This window comes from Watersipora subatra, chromosome 2 (genome assembly GCF_963576615.1).
Source record: "Watersipora subatra chromosome 2, tzWatSuba1.1, whole genome shotgun sequence".
Taxonomy (NCBI): Eukaryota; Metazoa; Bryozoa; class Gymnolaemata; order Cheilostomatida; family Watersiporidae; genus Watersipora; species Watersipora subatra.
This window is the reverse complement of record NC_088709.1, coordinates 65,580,369-65,602,192: the sequence shown is the minus strand read 5'-3', so window position 1 is coordinate 65,602,192 and position 21,824 is coordinate 65,580,369. Positions and strand designations below refer to the sequence as shown.

At 32.5% G+C, this 21,824-nt stretch overlaps 1 protein-coding gene across 1 annotated transcript in view; it reads left to right on the top strand.

The window, feature by feature from the left end:
• Window positions 1-21,824, top strand: part of LOC137388454 (uncharacterized) — a 48,261-nt gene that overhangs the window by 16,213 nt on the left and 10,224 nt on the right. The window contains exons 9-12 of the mRNA XM_068074940.1: window positions 18,873-19,038; window positions 19,306-19,462; window positions 21,127-21,310; window positions 21,390-21,586. Of these exons, the coding sequence (XP_067931041.1) occupies window positions 18,873-19,038; window positions 19,306-19,462; window positions 21,127-21,310; window positions 21,390-21,586 (704 nt within the window). The remainder of the gene's footprint in view (window positions 1-18,872; window positions 19,039-19,305; window positions 19,463-21,126; window positions 21,311-21,389; window positions 21,587-21,824) is intronic.

Below are 21,824 nucleotides of genomic sequence, written 5' to 3'. Positions count from 1 at the left end.
CCGGCGTTGCCCAGTAGTAAAAAAGTCTTTGCACAGAAAATTGATTTGTATTCAACATATAACAACATTTGCCATTCTAACTTTCAAACTACATATCATGAGAAAAAGGTTTGGTGCAGGACAACTGATTTAAAAATAAATAAAACAAATGTAAAGGTTTTCAAACCAATGTAAATTTAAAATTTCATAACTTTCAGTGACCTATCTCTTTGATAACGTATAGTGGAACCTCAGTTCTCGAACATAATCAGTTCCAGAAGTTCGAGATCCGAAACAATTTTTCCCATTAAAATAATGTAAATTTTATTCCGCCTTCAAGGCGAGAAAACCACTTCGGTAAAGTATTTTTTCAACATTTTACACCATAAGCTGTACTTGTACATGGGTAATAAAAAAGTATTTGCACAGAAAACCTATTTGTATTTTTAACATATATAACAGCATTTCGCCATTCTAACATTCAAACTACATTGGTAACATGAGAAAACATGATAGCTAACCTATCATGAGAAAACTGTTTTGTGTAGTTGAAATAATTTGAGAGAAAATAAAAACAACTGGAAAGTTTATCAAACCTTGTTCAACAACTGTAACTTTTAAACTTCATATCATGAGGAAAAGGTTTTCTGCCAGTCTAATAAATTTCAGATGTAAACTTCAAATAATTAGCAAGTAATAGCTAAATTAAGTCGGTTTTGCAATAATTACAATAAAAATTTAAAATAATGCAAGTTGAAATAGTAACAACGATGAAACAAACTTTAAAAAACTTATATTATAAACTTCAAAAGTCATAAGAAGTTTATAAATGTAATAAGAGAATTCAAATTTATATATCTATATATATATTTCTCAAAGTATGTAAATGTATGTAAATATAAGAGGGGGAGAATAACTGATACTTCCAATCTTACACGATAAATCTTACAGTAATCTTACAAATGTTTGTTATAAAATGTGAAATTAATTATGAAAAACTAATTGGTTAGGTTTAACAGGAAAGGTGTGTAATCTAATACATCTATCTGTAATAAAAAAACTGAACAGAAAATTGATTTGTATTTAACATATAACAACATTTGCCATTCTACCTAAAACAACTGGAAAGGTTTACAAACTTACTTTGTCAAACAACTTTTTAACTTCATATCATGAGAAAAATGTTTTATGCAGGTCAAATAAATTTTAAAAATAAAATGACTGTAAAGAAATTAGATGTCACAGTGAAATAATTAGCAAGTAATAGCTAAATTGAGTCTGTTTAGCTACGATTACAATATGAGATGATTCGGTAATGATACAATTATTACGAACTGAGAAAACAAAATAAAACTTGTGAATATGTTGAATTAATCATAACAATTCTTGCATAGAAGTGTGTACAAAAAAGTTACTGTTCCACCAACAGCTATCCATCAAAACTCTGAATACGCCGATACTGGTACGACGATATGTTATGTAAAAATAAAATATTGTAGTGTGTTTGTCTGATCGAAGGTAAGAGAATCTAGATGCTATTCCTACTTGAGATAATACAATGGTCCGTGTGAAAAGTGGTGAGCTTGACAGCGATTTAACAATTGAACCTTAAGAAAAGCCAAAAATAGAGGCTAACAAAAACGGCATCGTTTTTCATAGAGGTAATAAAATTTAATCGCTTAATTCTAATTTCGAGAGAGTCTATTGTCAATATCGTTTTGCCGAAAATGAATCAGCCCTAATCCGTCGAGGACAAAAAGCATCCCGTGTCATGAAGCTAAAAGAAATCCGTAGAGTCTTTAATTATTACATTATTTTTGTGGAAGATGGCAATCGATGAATAGGTTATGTATAGAGGCGTTTACTAACCGGAGATTCCTGTTAATGCGCCCTAGATACCTAGTGCGGCTAATAGTCTGAAAAGTACGGTACTCTATAAGGCGGACACTCAATCAAACACGCACGCAGACAGACAACGATTGCCGTTTAGATAGTAGATTACATTGGTCGGGGGTTGTATGACAGGAGAGTTTCTGGTTTGAAAAAATGGTAGAACAATTGTTCACCAGTTTAAATTAGAATTGTCCATAAAGAGACGCCTTCCAAATATTATACATATAAGTTGAATTCCACCAAGTAACGGTATACCCTTGGTTACTTACATAGGCAGTTGGGTTGTTTTAAAGAAGTCTCTTTTTTGTTTATAGCAGTAAGTTGATTAAGTTCAAATCATGCCGTCGTTTATTCAACATGGAAATTACACGTGGGTCAGGCATAGACTGTACATAATTTTAATACTATTGCTATTTATAAAAAGATATTGTGGTAGCCAATTTTGAAATAATTTTTTTGTTTTGCTCGCCTTTTGTTACTATGATAGTAAAAGAGTAAGTAACAGGCAAAACATGCTGAATCAATCTGCTGTACAAATTATCTTTGCATATACCAACCAATATTGTTTAGCCCTCAAAACTGCTTACAAATGTGAAAAAAGTTTCATGGAAAATTTTTTAATAAAGCCTCTTACTTTTTTTAAAAATATAGACGTTAGTAAAATTCTTAGAGGAGGAGCTAACCTAAAATTTGCCAGTTGTTTATTGCGCTTTTTTAAGAGACTGATGAACTGCGTGTAGTTAAAATATTCGGTTAAAACTATTTTCAGAAGTACGTGGTCATGAATTAGGTAGCTTTGATTTCAAATGCAAAATATGTTGTAAATATGAATATAATATACATGTATATATATTTTTTTGCACAACTATTATTTAATATATAGATGTGGGTATATAAGTATATGTACCCATATCTATATATGCATATAAATAAATATGTGTATATTGTATATGTATATACATATATATATATATGTATATATACCAGCTTTTATATATAGTTTTTAATAAACTTTTTATATGTATATGTAAATATAATTATATATATATTTATATATATATATAAATTTATATATATATAAATTATGATATAATATAAACTTGTTTATTTTTTTTTATTCATTTAAATTTAGGAATTAGCTATATTTTAGACAAGTCATCTTCTAAGCAACTTTCGAAAGGCAATTTCTTCTCGCTTTCTAACTTAAAAATTTAAAATAACAAAAATATTAAAATGGTGAAGACCGTAAACTTATAGATCGTGTTGATTTATTAATACTCTGAAAAACACCCAACAGACATTTCAACTGTCGAGTACAAATCTTTGGTTAAGATTCAAAATGGCTGACATAATTTTTGTTTACTGCAACCTACAGCAAAAACTGCAAGGGTATTAGCAAATTGCATGCATTTAATGGGTACTCCTTGGAGACTTGCCATTTCTATTTGACATTATTGGAGAGCCTTTTTTGTTTTCCATGCTCCATGCGTATTTTCATTTAACAAAAGTAGATAATCGATGGAATTAGACCTCTACTTGTACTTACATTTTTCATAATTGTTATCATATATTATTTTTCATCTATTCCTACGTATTATTATTTAGATAGGTAAAGAAGAACCAACAACAGACAAGATCTGTAGACATCTAAATACATGCTTGCTTGTTTACAACTTAATCAAGAGTACAGAATTTAAATGATAAATGTTGTATAAGGTAAAGGAATGTAGCAGATAAAGTTTGACTGTTATTTTACTTACAATTTCAAATGAATAGATCTGCTATTTTATATTTGTATCATATAAACGCTGAATGATTTACATGTACATTACTATAACTATCTTTTAGGTGAAACACGAAACATAGAGGCTCGAATCAAGGAAGCAGACAGCATTTTTATAGCCTTGGATCCTGCACCGTCTATACCGTTAATTACTGGAATTATTGGTCAATAGTGACTATCTTTTTAATTAGGAGCCTGTAATTTATGGCTTTTAATCATTTACCTGATAGCAGAGGCACTAAAACTTTATATGCTTTAATAATGAATTACTGTAAGTGATAGTTTTAGTATTACTAACCAGATTTCTGTAATGCATTTGTTGAATTTAATTCTTTTTACCAGAGTGTTTGCTTTAAAAATTGTTTAGGTTCTTGCGGCTGTTTAGACCTGTTTAGAAAAATAACCAGCTTTTTAAAATTTGTTTAAAAAATGCTTGCGGAAAGGTCTGCATGTTCTGATTAAAGAACTTGGCAATCACAGGCTCTCTCTGAACTATTTTATATTATTTCAGTGTGGCATATTTATTTACTAATGAAAACTGGCTACGCTTACTTTTTAAAAGTTTATTTCATGAATAACAATAAATTTTATCATTACTTCTTTATTATTCACAAAATGAATTTACAATGTAAATTAGCATTAGGAGTGTGAAAAATGAAACGACAATACATTGAACAATGATTCGGACCAAACTTGGTATTTTTATCATATTTTAAAAATAAATGTTTATTCAGATTTGGTGCTATTTTCACATTAATTAATGATGAAAAAATGATATAGTCACATGATCAATTTTAAAAAACTTGTGTAAAGAACTCTCAGAGACTCTTCACTGCTTTGCTTAATACCAGCTACTTGTTCAAGTAAGAACAAACATACAATGTATTTGTATCAATCTATTAATTTCAGTGTAGAATATGCAACATGTACGCACAAACAACTATTCACATGGAGTCCTTCTCATGCTCTGCTTGGTTTTGGCGGCAATCTTAGGTACAAGATGCGCCATTTTTTTCTTTTAGAAGCAGTCCTGTCCATTCGGTGTCCACCTGCCATTCTCTTTGCTGCGTTGGTCACTTGTTTTCTCGGTCTGTTGGTGTCAAACCATTTTCTTTCCCCTTCTATTATTTTGTTCCTTTTTTATCCATTTTCCTGTCAAGTAGGGCTGAAACCATCAAGGCTCAAAAGTTTCTGGCTGAGTTAAAATTTGATCCGCTTTCTTTGCATGTAAATAAAATAAGCAAAACATAAATCAGAACTTTTCTTCTCAAAAATTAAAGGAGTAGCTGCAAAAATTAAAACAAAAAGCGATATCTTTTTACAATAAAAATACATTTTGTGCATGTGGTTAATTCATTTTCAAGACATACCAATTATCTGTGCCAAACTGATTTCCCTACATTTTTTCATTAAAAATCTGCAAAGCATTCGAGTTATCACCATCGGCGAATGCGGGCATTGAAGTGAAAGTCTTCCATGAATGTCAGTAATATGGGTTTTGGAAAATAATTACCGAGAAAAAGATCAAATTTAGATATAAAACAACATAAGTAAAATTAAATTAGGTCTGGTTACTCTAAATAGTAATAGTAATATTAATAATACTAACGGTAGTACTAATGATCATAATAGGCGGCAATAACTAATCGATTGATGGATTACATAATTTTGGTAAAAAAAGACGGAACTTATGACCACCAGTAAAACACTTCATACAATACAAATTGCGCTTAGACTTGTTTACCAAACTACCAACAAAGGAAAGCAATCAAAACCTGAAAATGAAAAAAAAACATAAAAATTCAGACAACAGATAATGTGAAGTGGATGGCTGTGAGCTTTTACAGATTAGAAAACTGAAAAATTAGCAATGAGATGACCAAAAATACACAACATAAAATAAATTGAGGAAGAAGACAGTTTATAAACAGTGACAAAGAGTTTATTGAAGAAAGACTTCTTATGCTGAAAATCTGAAAAAGACAATAGAGATTTTGCTAGCGAGATATGGGCTCAAGGTCTTGCAATCCAAATTACAAAAACTGCGAAGATTTTTGGCAAAGTGTCTTTTATGACAATTTTTTTATTGTAACAATACAATTTGAACTGTAATATATGAGAAGCCCAATAAAATCTTTCTGGCTCTAGTAGTGAATAACCTCAGCAGTAAATTACCATAAACGGCATCTGTACACACAAATATATGCTGTTGCAACAAATGAGTTAATGAACGGTATTATCAAATACAGGTACGTACCATGTTAATAGACTAAAAAACTTTTACAGTTGTTATATTTGATAGATATGATTTCAGACCTATGTTGGCAAATAAAATTTTAAAGCTCACAACTAAACGATAATATTTGTCTCTTAACTTTAGCCAAAAGCAATATTTATGGAACCACAAATGGTAAGTATCAATTGGTTGTATATCCGCATCAGGCAAAGCCAGAAAGTCTTTTAAATTTTAGAGGTGAATGCTCAAAAAAGATAACTCAAATAAAAACACTCTAAATTTAATTTAAAGTTATGAAATGCAAGCTCTGGTTTTATAAAGGCGTAACCATTTTAGTACACTTTAGTATGTATGAATTGTTTTTGCTGTGTAATAAAGAAGATATGAAGTATAGAGCTATTAAAATTATATATATATGTATATATATATATATACAGTATGTATATATAAAGATATATATATATATCTTTATATATACATATATATGTATATATAAAGAAATATATATATATATAAATAAAGAAATATATATAAATATATATTTAATGAAAGATTATCACACTGTTTGAAAAAAGTGCTCAATAGTAAAACTGGAGCTGACTAAAATCAAATTTGAGGTAAAGTTACCAAAATGGTTAAAGCATTTTACTACTGAGTAGTTTCGTGCATAGTAGGTACACTCTTTGGGTAAAATGACCTAAAGTTGGTAAAATGTATAAACGCAAGCTAAGCAATAATAGGTTAAAAATAAATCTGATTAAAGGACACTATAAACAAATGTTATATGGTAACATAATTCATGTAATGGGACCCAGTCTGTGCTTTCGTGCAAGTCGATATTGTTCTACTCTGTTGTTAAACATTTAAAAGGTTTATCATAAGTTTACTAAGCAAAGTCCAAAGCATTGTTGCTTTTAAGTATTTTGTGTACAGTACACACACCAACACACACACAACAACATACCAACACAAAGACACCCACACCCCCACACATCCGCACACCCACACACCCATACACCAACGCACCCACACACCCACACAACAACACACCAACACACACACTTTCACACCCACACGCCCACAGGTCCACGCACCCACACACTTTCATCCGAAGCCTGCCTTAAGGGTGGCAGGGTTGACTCGCTGCGTGCTTGACAGACTAAGCATACACCTCAGAGGGTTTTCCTGTCATATTTAGTAGTATCCGATCCTGATAACTTTCCTTGCAAAACAAGGATAGAGCAGAACCAATCAGAATGCTAGTGCTGGACTGGCCCACTTTGCCAGGGACTTCCTTCCCAGAAAAATGGATTAGCTGTCAAGTCACATCTGGTTGAAGCTCTGCTCTCTATCGAGCAACCAAGAACAAACCGACATGAAAGAAGTCTGGTATACGAGGTCGACAACGTTGACCCTTCGTCCGGCTAGCTATTACACTGCCAGGCTAGTCATTAGAAACACTGCTGTCCTTAATGGGAGAGTGTGTAATGGCAGGAAGTCAGGCACCAACACCAATCGGTTAGACTGAGATGTCAAGAAGTATTGGTATGTATTAAAAGCCAGGCAATTGTGCAGTAGCCAGCTTGACTTACTAAATCAAGTTGTATAATTTGTATCAAGTTGTTACTCTATTATGATTTAGATATGAGAGCCATGTCATGGACACAAGTTACATCACACAGGAAGATGGCGGGAAGCGATAAGCAGGAAGATGAGCCTACCGTAAAAAGAAACATAAAAAAGCCTGCCTAGAACTTCCCATCAGAACAGTGCAGGCTCTCTGCTTGGCTGTCAATAGTTGTACACCTTTGCTTTCATATAGTTATATATATTTTGGCTGAAATATATATTCTTTGGTGACTAAACACTCAATGGTTTTATTTGCATCACTTGACTTTTCTGTGGAGAAGTAATGGGAAGTGGAAGTGTCTATACAATATCACAATCCCTTTCTATTTTAACTTAAATAATTGCGGTTTTGATGCATTGTAAGCCTCTTTCACCATGTTTTAATTGGCATGAATGTGTACACAAGAACGCGTAATACTAACATTCGAGGAGCCAGCAATTGTCACTGGCTTCAAGATTTAGGATATATGCAACAAAGAAGCAGAAAGTTAGCATAGCAAAGCAGCTCTAAGGTATCAGCATGTTTATTCTAAAGATATCTATATATCCTTAAATAAAAATGTCTCTTTTTTCATGTACAGTAATGCAGTCAGCAATGCCACAAAATAAACAAAGTCATTCTGTCACTCGTTTTTATGCGCAAACAGTCACATTTGTTAACAAAGTTATGAAAATGAGAATTCCAGTGATGCCACATATGTTATGTGACTACTTTGCAGGATTCACCAGCTTAAGGCTACATGCTGGCATGCAGTCATCAATCATTGAAACGCAGCTTGTGATGCTGGGATCAGCCTAGAGATTAGTTGATAAGTTTATGAATATTTTTCTGCCTCGTATACGCAGCAAAGCAACTCAATTTTGCAAAGCTTCAAAGTTAAACTCAAGACATTAAGTTTATTCTTTCAAGAATGTTTTGTCACTACTTTTACTTAAATATAGACTACTGTGTCACTTGGGTTAACAATAGCAAAGTTATGGCGCCTTACAGTGCCTCGCGTTGCGCGTTCACAACTCGAGTTGTACAACTCGAGTTGCCGTGTTGTCCAACTCGAGTTGTTGAATTGTACAACTCGGCCTGGGTTTATGACCTCGAGTTGTGTTACCTATACGCAAAACTAACACAGGTTCGTAAAGAAAGCAAGGTGAGTAATTGGGGTGTCTCATTTACAGAAATTTAATATTAATAATAATAATGATTTAAATATGTATACATATTTAAATTATATATTGGCGAGATTTGCGCATATTCATTTCTATAAATATAAAGAGACAAAAACAGTTGTAGAATGTAAAAAGCAAACTAAAAACAATCTATATGAGAACCGAGCAGCGAATTTTTTTTCCCAAACAGGTTTACATACGGCAGTAAAATTTTGGCTCATGATTGGCTTTAGTAATCGAGTTTTAGTAATCAAAACCTACATCATTACATTGAAAGTCAATAGTTATAATTAGAGAGAAACACAAAATTCCAAAATATTATTCAAAATGGCTTAAATTAATGAGTTTTAAGTGAGCGCCTCATACGTTTTAACAGCACTTTTTGAATGATAACATCAGTTTTGCTACGTTATTTAGAATTTTGTGTTCCTTTCTAATTATAGCTATTGATTTCTAATGTAATGATGTAAGTTTTGGTTACTAAAACTCAATTACTAAAGCCAATCATGAGCCAAAATTTTGCTGCCGTATGTAAACCTGTTTGGGAAAAAGAAATTCGCAGCCAGCCGGGCAACTTCTTTTTCAAATAAAAAAAGAGTCATCTCTCTAGAATCTGACAAGAAACTGAATGAACACCAAAATGAACATAGAAATTATTTCAACGGCGTTTAATGATGCACAAAAAATTCCATATAGCTAGAGAAAATGAAACGATGAGATGTTCTCAAGCCGAGTTGTTGAACTCGAGTTGCTGTTTAAAGAACTCGGCTTGGGTTTTGATGAACTCGAGTTGTGCAACTCGAGTTGTGCAACTCGAGTTGTACAACTCGAGTTGCAAACTTGGCACAGTATAATTTTAATAATTCGCTATTAGCTCTAGTTTTACAGTACATACATAGTTTAATTTCTATTAGCTAACGGGTGTCTATTGATATACCATTGTTAATATAACCAGATCTACGGTTATTCTACCGTAATACCAATATATTGCGCCTTACTTTTGAAAAGTCGTGTTGCGCGTTCACAACTCGAGTTGTGCAACTCGAGTTGATCAACTCGAGTTGTGAACGCGCAACACGAGGCACTGTAAGGCGCCATACAAAGTAGGTTTTGGCACATTTTTCCTTAGTTAAGCGATTTCTAATGAGTATGCAAACAGTCTGCTTTGATTGATGGACGGACAGAATGATCAATTTAAGATCATATGGTCGTCTACCAGTTCAGCCTGTTGTCCACATAAAAGATCATCAGGTGGATGATTAGGTCATGACTGTTCACCGCACAGTAAATTATTTTTCTCTTGGTTGAGTTTAAAAACTTTGTTTTCTAAGTCAAATGACTAATATTTAAGTGAGCATTAAAGCTTTGGAACTTTTATGAGCTTTATTGAGCCCATTATCCTGACAGTCAGCTATTTTGCATAATTACCTTTTTAGCAACAGTACTAACTTCAACTAAACCCTCCTCTAATAAATTCTTGCTATGAGCTGGCAACTGATAGATAATTTTTACAAGTAGGAACATCCAGGATAACAAGGTTTGGGTAGCAGGCTAATACATGTCTTACCTTTTAAAGATAAGCAATGCTTTGCAGGCTGTCTTTAGTCAGTGCCCATTAATAGTAGAAGTTGCACGCTTTAATGAATAGAGATGCATTCGTTTATGGCGTCATGAAAATGTTTTGATTTGGTTGAAAAAATTTGGTTTAAAAGTATTACGCTATCATTAGCTAGATCTAACTGCAAAGCAGTCATTTTATAAAATTATAATTGATTAGACCTAAATGTAAAGACAGGTTTGGTGTTATAAACAAGGGCAGCTCTCATGATTGGTTAATTTATATTGTTACCGCTGATTTTAATTATCTAAAATTTCCAAACATTTTTATTTTATAAAACATTTTACATGCACCATTGTTTTGCTCAATGACTATACAATGCAAATTTCTCATTTTTATCTTTAAATAATTGGGTCAGCTGCTCCTTACAATAAAACACATCTCGGTAACATTAAAATATTTCCCCAAATGACTTTAGTGTGAATTTTTTCACTGCCTAAACTTGTTGTTTATCAGAGTATCTCAGATATGTTTCTGCTTCAAATGCAAGAGTTATCAGCTCTTACAACCGGTGGCTAGCTTCACAAGATAGTTTATATCAGTAGCTATTCATTATTGACAGCTTAAAGTAAAGGATAAAGCTTGCTAAAACTGCTGTTAATGCATCCAGTAAACCCAAAATGGCTGCTGGTGGGAGCCTGTTCATGTTAAAAACACATCCTGTAACCCAAACATGTCTGATGGATAAGATGTAGCATTTTTTGTGGTAAAAAATCTATTAGTGACTTTTGAATCTGTCACTCTAGTTGAAGAACAATCATAGGTTTTTATACCTTGTATAATTATATTGCTAGACTGAGTGTAAAACCAGAAACCTGAGAAATGTATACAGGCTGTTGATATAGATTAAGTATAGCCAAACAACTTTGCGTATAATCAATAGAAACTTACCTTCACAATGACCTTGTTATGTGCTCAAGTTTATCTACAAGTTGTTGAACTTATTCATTAATTCAATTTGATTTCACCTTCTAACGGAAAAGGAAGTGGAAAAGGCATTGCAGTTCTATAACATTAGTTTTTAATTATTCAACCAAGGTATAGCCACTAATTCTGTTTTTTATCGATTACTATACCTTTGATTATTGAATAATCACAATAAAATGATATTTTTTAAACTGGCAATGTCAAATGAGAAAATAATGACTGCCAAACGATAGCTGTTGAATTATCAAAGAGTGAAATATAGCAAAATTGTTAGTGATTTGTCTGAAATGATTTGTATTCCGTGTTGTCTTTGGATACTTCTATAGTATTTAAAACTAGAGCAGTCTATTTATAGTTTTGCATGCACATGTACTTATACCTGCACATAACAAACCACTCTCAAGTTTTTTTCAAATGGTGTGGTTGCCATATTTTTTCTTGTTTCTGACAATAGCAAAAACTTGCATGTTGACCTGATTGTACAGGTATGGCCAAAAAGGAGCACATCTGTGCACCTGTAGAGTGTGTATTCTGTTGGTCAGAAGAGGAAATAATGGTTGATCCGAAAATTCTCCCAAGTGGCCATCATGCTTGCAAAAAGTGCCTAACTGGTCAACTGGCTGTCCAAAAAGTTGTCTGATGTAAGGACTGCATGCAAGTAAGTACTTTCTGTAGTTGTAAAAATAAACAAAATATGGTTGGCATTTTTGGGCTGTATATGAAGTATAAATTTTTGTTTTTAACAAAATTTGTAAACATAGAGAAAACATCATTAGCTTAAGCTACCCATTAACAAAAAATTAGTAACAATTTTTTTTAGTTAATAATGAATTAGTGAATAATGAGCGATATTAATAAATAATTTAATGAAAATTATTTGAAGCGATAAAATTGTCTTCATCTATAAGAAATAACTTTCAATCAATATATTCTGATATGCCTATAATTTGACTTTTATTTTAACAAGGTCTCAATGTTCAAATAGATGACTTACCAGGCTATAGTTCAGACAAGCCTGACCATGAGTGTGATGTGTGCAATTTAAAAAGGAAGAAGATACAGCAAGCCGTTATGTACTGTTGCAGCTGCTCTAGAAAGCATTGTGTGTGCCATAAAGAAGTAAAATACACCTTCAAATCTAAAATGTATGGAAAGCTTACAAAACTTGACTTTGTTTTAATTTATCTGAGTACATTTAAAGATTGGTGCAATATGCCTGCCTAAAACCGCTTCACAAAAGTTTCTGTTTCTTAAATAAGCATTCGACTATTTTATAGTTTGCATTCGATTTTAAGTCCGTTTCTGCTGTTTAGCAGTGAGCTCTCGATTAGTAAATAATTTAAATTTATATATGATAGTGCTGATTTTCGACGAAACTAATAATGATAAAATAAAAGGCTATTTTATGAAAATGCTAAATTATCACTTGCTTAAACTAAATGCTAAAACAAATCCACAATCAAATTAAAGATTGCATTTCAAACGCCATCTGCAAAAATATATTTCACTTTTTCCAAGACGTCATTTCATTTTTGATTGGACACGTCAAATTAATACACATATTATATGGTGATTGTTTATAAATATTTTTTAAAATTCAAATGAACAAAAATTTTTTCTTACAATTCAAAGCTATTATTATGTTCTGTATCCAACCTTTACCCGATTTCACACGCTAAATGATGTATTAATTGAAACTCTATTACCTCTATGAATCACTATGCTCTTTTGTGTTTTTTTGAACTTCTACATGTATTTCTAGCTTTCAGTAAACCGGTAAATGCTAGTACTTTTCACACAGACATTTTTATTATCTCGAGTAGAAACAGCCTCTACATCCTTTCTCCAGTCGGTCAGACCAAGTACTTGACAAACGCAGTCCAATATCTCATTTTTAGACATAAAATTGTACTAAGAGGTACCAGTATCCTTGTACGCAAATTTTTAATGTGTAGCTTTTTGCTGAATCAGTAACCTTTTGTATATAAAGACACATTTCTATGCAAAAATTGTTATTATTAATTCAGCATATTTATAGTTTACATTTTTGTTTTGAATTCGTTTTAATTCTTATCATTACCAAATCATTTCTATTGTAATTGTAAGAAAACAAACTTAATTTGGCTTTTACTTGTTAACTATTTCCATTTACATTTTAACACTGTTATAATTGTTTTATTGGGTTTCTTAATTGATTTGACCAAAAAAAATTTTTTTCTCGTGATATGAAGTATGAAAGTTACAGTTGTTTGACAAAGTTTGAAAACATTTACAGTTTTTTTAATTTTTTTCATAATTTATTGAAACTGCACAAAACCTATTTTTCATGATATCAAAGTTGAAAGTTAAAATGGTAACTGTTAGTAGTTATATGGTAAATTAAAATTAATTTTCTGTGCAACAACTTCTATTACTCGAGCAACGCCAGGCATTCAACTATTTGATATATATAAATATATTAATGCATAATGGAGAACAGCTCAGAGTAAACAAAAACCTGGAAAGTGATTAAATTATGTTATTAGCTGAGAAAGTGGCTTTGGCTTAAATTAGTAAACCACTGTGGTTCATTCATTTGTTGTTGTCAAAAAGGTACATACTACACCTTTCAGTTTTATCATGTTAATGAGTTTGTAAAGGCAACTAAGTTATACTCTATTAGCATAAGTTATATTGAGCTATTAGTTATCCTTTGATCTTCTTGCTTTAATATGCTGAAAGTCTTTAAATATATTTGTAAGTTTATAAGAATACTGACCAAATCTAAGAATATCTCAAAATGTATTGTTGAAAAATTGCAAGATAAGCATATATCATTGCTCAATCATCATAAATTAGCTCAGTAAAATTTATATCACACCGAAATGGAGCTATTCCAATGTCAAATCTGAATGACTGTGGTTTTTATCTAAATTAAGTATTTTAACTGCAGGTTCAATTGCACATAATTATAACGTGTTAGAAGCACGCGATTGTCACTGACTTCAAAATGTAAAGTACATTCCATGTAGCTAAGAAAACTAATGTGAATGTAATAAGTTAACTCTGAGGTATCATTTTGTCTATGCCATTAATTTCTGTGCATTCTTGCTAGTTGCCTGTGTCTGAGTACCGGCAGTTTCATTTCATAACAAAGTTGTGCAACGGGAATTCCAACGAAGACATATCTGTCACGTGACGGCCTTGTTGAATAGTTAGGCCTGAAGGTACGTGCTGGCAATCATCAATCATACAGTGCAGCTTGTGATTCAGGGAAGGCCCCTAGAGAACAGTCAGTAAGTTTATGAATATTTGTTTGTTTAAAAATATGTGTACACAAACAAAAAGGTTTTTTAGAGCTTCACAGTCAAAATCCTACATCAAGTAATATATTTCAGTTGTATGTTGCCACTGATGTTATTGCAATATACCAGACTACTAGAGTTTAAATTAACAAAGTGTTTCTTGTATAATTTTGCTTGGCTCAGCTATCTTTAAAAGGTGTGCAAACAATTCTGCTGTGAAAGATAAACAGGGAGAAGAAGAGAGAAATTGAAGGCCAGATTATTTTTACCATCACAGGTGAAGTAGAGGGTAGCTCAACCCCAACCTATTTGTTATAGATCAAGTTCTTTAGACCCTTAGAACAAATCCGCTACAAACATAGCTCATTCTTTTTGATTGCGATGAGGACAAAGCAGTGTTTGCGAAGTCATGACAAATTTCTGAACAAATACAAAAACTGTAGATGTTCCGTAAGCTTTGTTGGGCCCATAATCCTGTCATTCAGTTATTCTACATAAGCACCTGATGAGCTACAGTACTCATTTTAACTAACCCCTTCTCTAATGAAGTCTTGCCATGAGATGGAAACTGGTAGATCGTTTTTGAAGGTAGGAACAGCAAGGGCAGTACATGTTGAAGACAGGGCTAGCAAGCTAACAGAGCCCTTATCTTCAAATGATAAGCAATGCTTTGCAGACGGTCTTTAGTAGGTAAACATTACTAGTGAAAGTGTCCTATGCTTTAATGAGCAAGGGTGCACCAGTTTAAGCACTGTGTTACCATGATTCGCACAACTTGCAAATTTGAGACAATCTGCAAGTTATCCGCAACATGGAAACAGCATAAATTCCCAAAATAGGCGAGTTTTGTGATAATCTACCAAACTTTATTGAATACACCCTGCTTGCGAATCATGGAAACGGCACTTGCGAATCATACGCTATAAAGTATCGCAGCTATTTTGTAGTGAAGTTTTGCGCCTGCCTCTCACTAATATAGCGACTTCCGGCACTTGCAAGCACTACTATGTGAGATCTAGCACAAGTTGTCTGATCTTACCAAGTTTGATTGAATAAATATGGCTGTATTAGCATACTACGTGCTTTAGTCAATGACTCAGCAATACCTGTGATGAGTTGTAAGTGCCAAAGTAGACCAAGCGGTACACAAACAGAAGACCGTGTGCAGACCAGTGCTAAAATGATGTATTATCAACAAAATATGTTAGGATAAACTTAGGTGGTCAAACCAAAGAAAAAGCGTGCTCGTTCAACTTAATGTAAAATCTAATCTTAACCACAACGATAATAAAGTAACAACTATCTTGTCTCGTGTAAAACAATTGAATGACGAGTGCTTCTCCTAAGCTCTTTTAATCCCCCTTGCACCTTGACTTCTTCTAAAGAAAAGGAAGCTATCAATTTTCTAGTCATCCTAACCTTGGCTCGTTTATAAGACACTATTCATAAAGAATAATGGTAACTTCATCGCTTACAGTTGGCAAACAAGTGTGGAACACAGGCTATTAATAACTGCAAGATTCCATGGGAAGCTAACTCTTAAGACCTGTGTTTGACAAAATGCGTGATATTAAAGACTCGCTAATGCATAGCCTGACCACGTAATTTTACCACAATTCCATTCTAGACATTTGCCAGTTTTTTGACCAAATGTTGCTAAACTTAGCTTGACAAGACCGAAGCTATTTATAGAGTCGGTAATTAGACTAATACCTGACTCTTGGGGTCTAGCGCTAGCGTTAAATACGCCTTGGCAGGTGTTCATTGAAGTGATTCATTGCAAAATAACTCAATTTGCACCCAGTCTCAAATGCGAATCATGCGAAATATGGGAGTCATGAAAACATAGTTATGGTGTCATGAATAATATAACAGATAATCATACATGTACATGTATAACTAGCTGAATCTTACTAATATGCACGCTGTTTATGCGCTTAGAACTGATTAGACATAAATGCAAACACACACCTGGTGCTATAAAAAAGGCAGCTCTCATGATTGGTTAATGTATATGAATAACGATCTCAGAAACCATGGTTGAGTCGGGTGTGCAAGATTTGGAGTTATCCACACTTACAGAAGGAGAATACAACCACAGTTATTCTGTAAAAATAAATTTGCTTCTAGCTTAATTGCAACAGATTTTATGGTCAATAAACTGAATGCACATTCAACATTAGTGCTAAAACATAGTTTTGAGAAAACTGGTCTCTAAGTAGGAGAGACAAAAACCAACGCACAATTTTGTTTACATTTCAAAACATCATAACAACCAATATCAAGGAAATGTGGTAATTCTCTAAATCTTTGTATTTATATACAAAAGTCTATGCTGAATTCAAGTATTTAAGCAGGTTTTAGCTGGCTGTCATAGGAATAGCTGTATTTCTATTACAAAATGTGTTACTTGTTCTCAATTTTGCAAATATTAAAAACGACTTGGCAGTATTGTCGATTTTGAGCGCAACCGTAGAATCACTAACAGAATCTTTAGGAAAATAATAACAGTTACATATTGCAGACAATCAGAAACTATAAACTGTTATCTTATAAAATCAAATACTTAATCTTCTATTTAAATATTATAATAATCTTATAAGAATCTTTAATAGCATAACAGCAGCATATCGCTTGCCAAAAAAACAATAAACTTTGTTCTTGTAAAATCGAATAATTAATCGTACAATTAAATCTAATAATAATCTTATAAAATCTGATTAACTTGAATAATTAATCTTATTATTAAATCTTATAATAATTTTAAAAGAATCTTTAAAAAATATCATCATCATTCCCTTTACTGTCACTGCTTTCGACGTCAATCGGAATAACAAATTACTCATTAAAAGTGTCAAAAATGTCAGAGTTATCTTTAAAATCAGCAAAAAAGAATCGATTACTTTTACTGAGTGCCATTTCTCAGTACTTCCTGTTTAGCATAGCAACGAATTTAAGTTTCTTTTCTGAGGGTTAGAGACTTCTATTGGGTAAACTGACTTCAGATTCAGAAATGTCTTTCACTGATTGGTCTAGATGCACGTTTTGCAAAAATCCTTGCTGATATCATAAATTCAGTTCGTGCAGCTTTAAAGTCGGATAACTCAACTTTGTGATTTGTGACTAAACTAAATTTTTTTAAATTGCGACCCATATTGTAATAACAGGTTTGACCCATATTGTAATAACAGGTTTGACCCATATTGTAATAACAGGTTTGACCCATATTGTAATAACAGGTTTTAAGCATTCAAGAAGTCCAAACTTATTATATTTTACAATGTGGTTCACTATTGTTTTGCTCAATGGTTAGTCATGGTAATTTAAATGATTAGGTCAGCCATCCTCTAGAATAAAACAAAGCCCGCAAAACATTAAAAATATTCTACAAATGACTCTAGTATGAATTTTCACCACGGTCTGAATTTGTTGTGGATTAGGGTACCTCAGCGTTTTGCTAAACACAAAACAAGAGTTATCAGCGCTTGCCACTGGTGACAAGCTTCACAAGACTGCTTGCATCAGCGGGTATTAACTATTGGCAGTTTAAAATGAACAATAAAGCTTGTTAAACATGCAGTTAGCACACCCAGTAAACCCCAATTGGCCAAATCTGCAAAATGCAGTTGTTTTTGTTCAAAATGAGACGTATTTCGTGGTTAAGTTAAAGCAATTTTAGTGACTGATGAAACCGCTACTTTGTCTGAAGAACAATCATAGTATTTTATACATGGTATAATTTTATTGGTAGACTGCGTGTAAAACCAGAACCAAAGAAATGTGTACAGGCTGTTGATATAGATTACATATAACCAAACACCTTGCGTAGAAGCGCTAGAAACCAACCTTAACAATGACCTTATTATGCGCTCAAGGTCATCTACTAGTTGTTGGGCCCGTTCATTAAGTCGATTTAATTTCATCTACTAGCGGAAAAGGAGGAGGAAAAGGCACTGTAGTTCTATCAAATTAATTCATAATTATTCAACCATAGTGTGTTATTTACCACCACTGATTGGTTTTTTTATTGATTACTATACTTCAGATTATTGATTATTGACAATAGATTAACCTTTTATAAGCTTTTAGTGTCAAAGAAGAAAATAATGGCTGTCGAATTATCAAAGTGTGAAATATAGCAAAATTGTTTGTGATGTCTGTCATGATTTGTATTTAGTGTTGTCTAAGGATACTTCTATAGCATTTGTAACTAGCGTGGTCTATTAATAGTATTGCATGTACATGTACTTATACCTGTACATACCAAACAACTCTCAAGTTTTTGTCTAATGGTGCTGTTGCCATATTTTTCTTGTCTCTGACAGTAACAAAAACTTTCTTGTTAACCATATTATACAGGTATGGCCGAGAAGGAGCAGAACAGCGCTGTAGAGTGTGTATTTTGCTGGTCAAAAAAGGAAAAGATCGTTGATCCAAAAAATCTCCCATGCGGTCATCATGCTTGCAAAAAATGCCTAACTGGTCAACTGGAGGTACAAAAGGTTGTCTGGTGTAAAAACTGCAAGTATGTATTCTTTGTAGTTGTAAAAATAAACAAAACATTTTTGGCATTTTTGGGCCTAGGCAGAAATATAAGTTTTGGTTATTTAACAAAATTTCTAAACATAAAAAAACATATTTAGCCTAAATTACACATGAATAAATGCTTAGCAAAATATCGCTAGTTTTTTATGAAATTCTTTTGATTTGATAAATTTGTCTTCATTCATAAGAAATTACTTTTTACCAATAAACTCTTATTAATATGCCTTTAATTTGACTTTTATTTCAGCAAGGTCTTCGATGTTCAGATAGATGACTTACCAGGCTATAGTTCAGACAAGCCTGATCATAAGTGTGATGTGTGCAATTTAAAAGGAAAGAAGATACAGCAAGCCGTTATGTACTGTTGCAGCTGCTCTAAAAAGTATTGCATGCGCCATCAAGAGGTAAAATATTCTTCAAATCTAAAAAGTATGAAAAGCTTAGAGAACTTGACTTTGATTTAATTTATACATTTAGTACATTTAAAGATCGGTGCAATATGCCTGCCTAAAGCTGTTTCATCATGGTTTTTATTTTTTTGATAATTGTTTGACTATTTTTATACTCTGATATTTTTTTAAATCGGTGTTTGCTGTTTAGCAGTGAGCTATCAATTAGTAAAGCATTCAAACTTGCTTATTATAGTGCTATTTCCACCGTTATTCATCTTGATAAGCTAAAAGTTTATTTCATGAAGATGCTAGATTGCTACACAATTAAGCTAAAACTAAAACAAGCTCATGACCAAATTAAATTTTGCATGTTAGATGTCAACCACAAAAATATATTTTCTATTTTCAAAAAGTCATTTCCTTTTGTTTTGACACATTGAATTAATACACAAATTGTCTGGTAATTGTTTTTCTAATCCCACGACCAAACAAGCGGAGCGAATGTTTGAAAGTTTTATGATAAATGCATGTGCACACAACCTACGAAAAATATTCATCAACAAGGAGACGAACCCTTGTCTTGAAATTTCATCAACAAATTTAACAATCGTTTTGTAGAGTCATTAAAGTATAATAACGATGCAAAACACTTATAAGCCTATTTAAATATGTTACCAAGTCTTTGTAAATTGTCGAAATTTTCTTGAAACTTGCCCATATGATCAGATTATACCCAAATAGACAGATTAATTTGGCCGAAAATTGTCATAAAACATTCGAAATGCTTGGTTTAATAAAAGTTTTGATCAGAAATTAAAACGCCGAGCGACAGATAATAGAACGATTAAGTCATGCGCATTTCGCAAAAAAATAACGTGCACATTTCACCAGTCTATAGCATTGTCGAAGGTCTCTGTAATTAATGTAGGAGTACTGAAATCGTTTCATTTTTGCCGATTTCAGAGTAACTGACATTTTAGACACTTGAGTTCTTTGGTATTCTAACTGATGTCCAACGCAGTGTAAGTAAAAGAAATGACGATGACATCTTTTTATGAGATTCTTATTCTGATTCTTATGAGATTATTACAATATTTAATTATAAGTTCAGATGACTACAGAACAATGACTACGTAGTACATCTTTTCTAAAAATCTATATAAATATCAAAACTTATTGATATTGCTAACTATGACATTTTTAAATGTAAACAAAATTGTGCATTGGTTTTATATTATCACTAAATTAATAATACTGGTTATTATAATAATATCAGTGCATTTTACTTCTAATATTGGCCAATATTGCATTTCTCCTATTGCAGGGAGAGAAAAATAAACATATTATCTTTTCCTTTCATTTTTGCTATTTGTTGTACATGTATATAATAACACCTACACCCAGTACATTACAACTACCATTGCAGTTATCCTATTGCACTGCAGTGCCATTTGACTGCTAATATTGCATTTCTCAACCATCAGTACCCTTTTCTTTTTTTCCAATATATCCTTGGTCGTGGGCTGTATGACAGTGGAATTTCTAGTCTTTAGAAGTTTCATTGAAAAAATAAATTTGCTGCATTTCATATAATCTGGGCATTCACTGAAATAGTTTTATGTTTGAACTCATTTTGACTAATTTTTGAAATTAATAGCTCAAGGTGTATTTTGTAGTTTCACGATGAGATAAATGATGGCCATGTTACATTGACTATCACAGAGTATGTTGAACAAGCTGGTAGACTTGAAACCCGTAACTGTGAGAAGCATAACACGGAAGCTTACACCTTTGGTTGTGGAATATGTTTAACTGCGTTCTGCTTCAGCTGCATATCTCCTACAAACACATGCAAATTAGGTAAGTTAAAGTGGTGACAGATGGTTGATTAGTGTTACGAATCTCTAAAAGTAGAACAGGATTTTTGTATATTTTGCAGGCAAACCTCATGAGTTATTCAACTTGAAAGAGCTTGTTGCAAAACTTACGGGTGACCTTGACCCATTGAAAGAAATTATTACAAGTCTAGAGACAAAGTTATCTGATGGTTATAAAGAAGCTATTAAACAGATTTCAGAATTTGAAGGAAAGACAGGAGAGATGCTAGAAAAACTGCATAAGGCCAGAGATGAGCAGGTTATAATGGTTCTATGCATTTTTGGTTTTTATAGCTCAGGCAACTGCATTAGACATAAAAATTATATTTAAAAATTGGATTAATTTGTTTCTTTACAAAAAAACTTTATTAGGCTTCAGGTTAGCAAATTTGAAAAAAATTTACACATGCATTCTGTAGTATCTAACAGACTCATCAGATCAAGCAGTGGTCCAATTGTTCTAGTATAGATTGCGGATTTTGTCACCCATGTATCCA